Here is a 6778-nt window from a genome sequence, read left to right as displayed (position 1 = left end):
TCTTCTTGCTTTATGATCTTTTGTAGAGTTCTTTGTTCTTGGGGACCTTCCGGAGTTCACTACATGCGCATACAGCATCCGATTTGCACACCAAGAATACTAGCTCCTCTTCATTTTATGAGAGGTGATACATCATGCTCATCTCTTTCCTACTTTCCTTAAACAAAAAATGAGTTTTCTAAATTTGTGTTCTACTACTTAGGTAAGATAATATAATTATTTATTAATAGATTTTTTGAATTTTATTATACTATTTAGACAACATCAATCAAATTACATGTGACAATGAAGAGATCCAATCCTTAAATTGCAAAGTCTTCCATCCATATACGAAATTGTGAATGTTGAGATTTCAAAATCAGGTTGAACGCATATACATAGACAAAGGATCTCTAGGGATCATTTTAGTTTCATAATTTTCTTTTGTATTTCTCTTTATGAGCACTTTACTGCTTTTTTTCTATAAATAAAATATATGTTCAAGGGACACCCTTGTCAACTAATGTTCAAATTGAGAACTACATCTTAGAACTCTTGAGCAATGACGATTTGGGATTATCATGTTTGTGGCATGCAAGTACATGAAATGATTTATTAGCTTTAGTTTCCACTATTATTTTAGGGTTTTCTCCCAAGAACTTTCTTACTTTTCCCAATAGCTTGAGTGCTTGTGAAATACACATACCACTTATTTTATCCCTCATTCCACCATTCCATAAAATTAGGTCTATTTTTTAAAAAATGAAGATATACTTTGAAGACCTTGGTACATAGGCATGGTCTAAAGTATTGTAGATACTTTCTAGCACAATTAGTTTCAAATTTTTTGGACATTTCTATTCAAGTGCATACTTTGCAAAGTAGGACAATGGGGAACTTGGTGAAGGATTTGTTTTCTCATGTTTGTACATATCATGATCCACATGCATCCCTATTTTTTATTCATAAAATTTGTATTGTAAAAATCAACCAATATTTGACTTCTATCATTCTTCTAATGCCATATTATTGGTTTTCATCCCCATATTTATCAATATCACTCCTTGCTTTTGATTACGATGAGCCCATTATTCTCTTATAAATCACACGGCCATTAAAGTGAGATTCTATGTTGACAAATGTTGAGCTACTTTAAACCATTTCTTCAATTTGCACAAATGCCCTCTTATAAATCACACGGCCATTAAAGTGAGATTCTATGTTGACAAATGTTGAGCAACTTTAAACCATTTCTTCAATTTGCACAAATGTGGCAATACTTTTGGGCTTTCTTTTACTAGTTTTTAGTATCACAATCCCACTTTTTGTAGAGCTTTACTTAAACTCAATCTCTCTACCCTTAGAACATGAAAAGGGTAACATATCAACACTTTCTAGCAGCAATGATTTTGTGCTTTTCAATACAATGCAACACTACTTTCTATTTGAGAGAGAGAGAGAGAGAGAGAGAGAGAGAGAGAGAGAGAGAAAACTATACAAAGATTGGATTTTTCTTCTTAGGAAAGTGATGAGAGAAGCATTTGGAAAATTGCCCTTGGTTTGGACCCCATTCTATGATAAATATAACTCTATCTACGGTAGAATTAGGATACGTAGTGTAGAACGATTCAAGACAAGGGCTTTCATTTTAAGAGGATTAAACATTTGCATATCCGTAGATTTGGTTTTGCAAAACAAGAGAGGCATCGTAACCCTTTCCACTAACTTCAGTTGGGTAGGTAATAACATATTACATCGCCACATCATTATTTTGGAGTTAGAGCTTGATGATCTCAAGATCTCCATAATGGTTTTCCAATACCCTGATTTCTTGCTTGCACTGGCCAAGAAAGAATATGCAAGTCTTGATAGAATGCATCACAAGATGTGTCACGAGGCCTATACTTGAAACTTGAACATTGGTGAACGCAATGGGAACAATCACTAGTGTACATTGTTACTTTATGTATCTAACGATCTTGACGGTTTAGGAAATGAACGACCGACAGGTTGATATTTCTCATTTTCTATTGAGGAGTGCTCACTAAAATCGAACCGATTTAACTTAATTCATGTTTTTGCAACAGTCAATCACGTCTATGTATTTGTGAACATACATGTCCGTTCGGAAAGAAGTTGTTTCCTCATCTGTGTTGCTCTAGGGAGCTAAACGCAAAGAAATAACTTAATTAGATCATTGGAAGAAGAACAAGCAAGATTATGTATACAAGGGATTGGCTCCTTTAGAATGTGGGAGAACCTGGCTAGCTAGAATTGGGCTGGCCGCAGTTGAGGCGAATCTGACCGCTAGAACCGGTGAGGGGACTGATATTGCCCATGTTGACCATGGAGGCCATGAAGCTGCTGAAGAAGGTGGACTGGTCGGAGGCGAAGCTGTTGACGTAGCTCTGTATAGTGGCCTGGCCGGAGGTGGACAGCAGCTCCTGGTCCGACTGCAGCAGCCCCTGGTTGCCCTGCAGGTTCAGGTAGTACTGGTTGTCGAAGCTGTCTTGGCTCACCGGGTCCAGCGGGGCCACCGCGTTGGGGTTGCCGCCCTGGGGGCACGTGCCCTGCAGTGATTGGAGGTAAGTGGAGTCCAGGGTAGGGTCGGGCTGACCGGTTCCGCTGAAGTTATAGAGGCGGCCCACGAACGAGACGCAGCGGGCGCGGCCGAAGGTGTGGCCCCCCGACAGCGCTGCAACGTCCTGCTCGCTCAGGCCCACTGCGGCAAACTTGCTGATGATTGTGGAGAGCGGGTCGTTTGGCGCCGGTAAGGCTGCCACCACCGCGCTTTGGCTTGCTGCGGTGGCGCTGTCCCTTCGCCCCAGCAGAACCGTCCACGATGGTCCGCCCGCCTGCTCGCATCACAGACATTGGTGAGTCACTTTCTGTGTCCCCTGCATACTCAGTTACCACAAAGACTAAAGTACGACTTCTAGCTGCTGTACTAGGTTTTCCCTAGCACATGCATTGCAACGCATGTCTTGTCAAAGATGGTAAATAACTACTTGTCACACACTATTAAGCTTCATTGATCTCTTGTCCACGATGGCAACGTACTACTTGTCACACATATCCTTCGTTGAACAGGGCATGAGAGGAAGGCTTGCTCGCATCGAGACTTGTGGGATTTCTTGGAAAATGTTGATGGAAAGAAGTGCTAATTGATGCACAAATCTTCGAGATTGATAATTTGTAAGGTTTTCCTTGGAAATTATAGCCATTTTGGTCATAGTATGACCACCGTAGACATTAGAATGGTAAAATCTTTTGTCCAAACATCTCGATGTATTTTTTCTAAATTTAACAATTCACTTGACAGTAAGCTTTGGTTTTCATGAACGCTTATGGAAGGGAGTGCCCAAGTTTACATCAAATTGAAGTGGGGCCCCAAAGATTTCAAGCATGATAATTTGTTGATTGCTTCATCTTGAATATGATGCTTATTGTTCATGCAAAGAACAATGGTTGGCTATGTCTTTCATGGCATAGCTCGCGTGCTCTTTTTTGTATGTATTGAAAACATGATGGAGTGACAAAAATCGTAACTTCTACTAGCCCCATTAAAGTGGTGCATGAGAAGGCCCTTGAGTTGTTGTTAAGCCATAAGCACAACATCAAGGTAATCCACATGATAGAGACTACTCTCACTTGTTTCCTTTGAGGTTAGCAAAGTATAACCAATTGTTTTGCTTTCTCCTACGATTAGAGCTTTGTGTTTTCAATACTCAAATTAATTATGTTGTAAGATAATGTGTAGAATTTAACCAAGTCAAACTTTGAGTATGATAAGATAGATAACTTGATTAAACTTTATGGCATAGTGCTTAATGAAGGGTGAGAAGGGTGCAAGTGGAGTTGAAGGACAAAGTTTTCCTAAGTTTTCGAGTGCTACAAATCCCAACAAAATTTTCTATGAGATTTGCACCCAACTCAAGAATTGTAATTCTAGGAAGTTTGTTGAAGATAAGCATGTGTAGCATGTCAAAAGGGAATCAACTCAAACAATCAACTTGACAAGCACATTATGAGTAGGATCCTTCAAAAATCAAGTGGTTCCATTGGAAATACAAACAAATAGCTAGCATGCACTTTTTTGTAGTTATTGAAAAGAGAATGGGGTGATAAAAATTTTAACTTCTACTAGCCCCACTAAAGTGGTGCATAAGAAGGCCCTTGAGCTATTATTACACTATGAGCACAACATCAAGGAAATCCATGTGATAAAGACTACTCTCACTTGTTTCCTTTGAGCTTGGCAAAGTCAAACCAATTGTTGTGATTTCTCCTACAATTGGAGTTTCGTTTTTTCAATACTCAAATTAACTGTGTTGTAAGGTAACATCTAGAACTTAACCAAGTCTTACTTAGAGTATGATAAGAAGGATAGCTTGATTAAAATCTGCGGTGTACTGCTCAATGTAAGATGAGAAGGATGCAAGCGGAGTGCAATGACAAAGTTCTCTTAAATTTTTGAGTGCTACAATTCCCACCACATTTTTCTATGAGATTGACATCCAGTTCAAGAATTGTCATACTAGGAAGTTTGTAGAAGATAAGCACTTGTAGGACGTTAGAAGGGAATGGACTCAAACAATCAAGTTAACGAGAACCTTCGTAGTAGGATACTTTTAAAAAAAAGGGCCACATGGAAATATGAACCATTTCACTAGATTATCAATAGGGTTAGTAAATGTGCAAAATTATCCTATTTCAAAGCCCCATATAAAATAAGGTCTACGATGCTTGCAATTTGCCAAAAGTCAACAACCCAACCAAGGATATCTTCCCTTTAGAGTTGAACGAATGTGGACATGCATGAATGTAATGAATTGCCTAGCCTAGATTGGTTGGCATTGGGGTTTCTGGTGTTGCGTTCTTTTTCCCATTCAATAACGTTTCTAGCTTTGTGCATCTTAATGGGGAAATGTCGGTGAAGAAAACCCTACTAACCATGGGACTCTCTATCCTAAGACGGCAATTATGGGTGTAGCGACTCTCAATGTCCGGCCTCTGAACTAATGTTTTGTGAAATGGGGCTCTTAATTCTAGTAGTATCTACCTCCATTAGAAACTCGCGTGCAAGCTTTACATACCTATTCTTGCGTCTTCTTCCATAAACCTCACACTTGGTGTATACTAATGTCGGCAAGACCTATTGAGTCTTCTAATAGGCACAGCTATTGACTCTTGAGATCAATGATGTGTCGCTTGGCAAGACCTAGTAGTTGCGGTGATAGCTAAGGGTGTTGAATCTATTGCAATGTGGTTTTGTGTGCATTAGACTTCACATTAAGAAGCACCCTTAGGACTCCTTACCAGCACAACGGAGTCTCTCGCCGCCAGGGCCAGAATGTCGGCGCAGGAGACCGTGGCCGCGCACGCGCTCTCCACAGCCGCCTTGATGTTGTCCAGTACATCGAAGCCGCGCAAGGAGTTGTTGTTTGGGGCCGCGAACTGCTCTCCCGAGGCCCCGTCCAGCAGGACCGATGCGTCGCACCCCTGCACGAAGCAGTCGTGGAAGTGCATCCTCAGCAGGGACGCCGCCATGCGCGTGTCGGCGGTCACCGCCGACTGCACGGCCGACTGCACCACGCTCTCTAAATTCGGGCACGAGGTAGCATAGAAATCCGACGTGAGCTGACCCGATACCGATTTGACGTGCCTGTGCGGGCCGGACGTAGCGACAATCAGGAAGAAGCACAGCGCAGCTGTATATGCTGGGCGCAGCTGCAGTATTGGCGCGGTATCATCATGCGAATGAGGGCCGTACCTCACATTACTGTAATAACCCATAATAGCTAGCTTACAAGTAGCTGACTCTCTATTCTCTATTCTCTAGCCCCCGATCTCGCTTTCTCTAATCTCCTTCCTTATTCCTGGCATGGACAGACTCTCACTCAGTCCGTCAGAAGGCCTGTGAGAGTGGAGCTGGAACTCGATAAGGTAGTTGCAACCTTTTATAGATCCTCTCATGCATGCAAACTCTAATAATTAGGCACGCATGAGGAAGGAATTAGCCACTCAGGAGTCTTGACTGAATGAATTAGATTAGGTGTGAACGCCAAATCAGAGGTGCAGCTGACTCGCTGGTTTCCTCGTGAACTACTTCCTGGAGGGGCCACCCACGGTGAGGGGGCAAGCGCCTCGCTCTAGAATAACAAGGACTGCTCGCCCGCATGCACGGTTTTGACGCTTACAATAACAAACGTCTGAAATTTGTGAAAATCCAAGTGTATACTTCATTGTAAAGCTTTCTCGAGTAATTATAATAGTAATTATATACCTACTTTGTGTACGATTAAGAGCTCAGATGTCACGACTCACAACTCAGAGAACACTGGCAAGTTCCAAAACTCACAGCTGCTGATTTTTGCGTACGTGATAATCTCAAATTGATACGCCATCACTTTACTATTTAAAACAGCTCTCCTTTCCCAATTTTCAAACTGCTGACTTGCACTAAGTGCACATTCATCGGAAAATCCCAAAGCTACGAGTAATTTATCTTTCTATCCTTGTCATTCCGGTAAAGCATGTGTAGGTAGCCGATCTTATTACACGAATCACAGTTAATCAGTTCATTCATTGACGTATTGGTCCTCTTTCACATCGAAAGGTCGGTAGGGGACAGACTAAGCGGAGGAGTGATGATTTGGTGCGGGGGGGGACGGGGCCCGGGGAAGAGAAAGAGAGATAGGTTGACCATTGAGAACCATTTGTGTACATCCATCGGAAAATCCCAAAGCTACGAGTAATTTCTCTTCCTATCCTTGTCATTCCGGTAAAGCATGTGTAG

The 6778-nt window shown here is 41.7% G+C and overlaps 1 protein-coding gene across 1 annotated transcript; it reads right to left on the bottom strand.

Annotated features, from left to right (window-relative positions):
* Positions 1-2051: 2051 nt before the first annotated feature.
* LOC148034430 (peroxidase A2-like) lies at positions 2052-5954 on the bottom strand. The gene is made up of 2 exons (XM_087679372.1): positions 5299-5954; positions 2052-2834 (listed from the first exon to the last, which is right to left on the bottom strand). The coding sequence occupies exons 1-2, from the start codon at positions 5773-5775 to the stop codon at positions 2244-2246; spliced, it is 1068 nt and encodes a 355-aa protein (XP_087535498.1). The 5' UTR covers positions 5776-5954; the 3' UTR covers positions 2052-2243.
* Between the last annotated feature and the right edge of the window lie 824 nt (positions 5955-6778).

Source organism: Lygodium microphyllum, chromosome 6 (genome assembly GCF_053477565.2).
Source record: "Lygodium microphyllum isolate KBCC chromosome 6, Lygodium_microphyllum_v1.1.10, whole genome shotgun sequence".
NCBI classification, from domain to species: Eukaryota; Viridiplantae; Streptophyta; class Polypodiopsida; order Schizaeales; family Lygodiaceae; genus Lygodium; species Lygodium microphyllum.
This window is presented reverse-complemented; position numbering and strand designations above follow the sequence as displayed.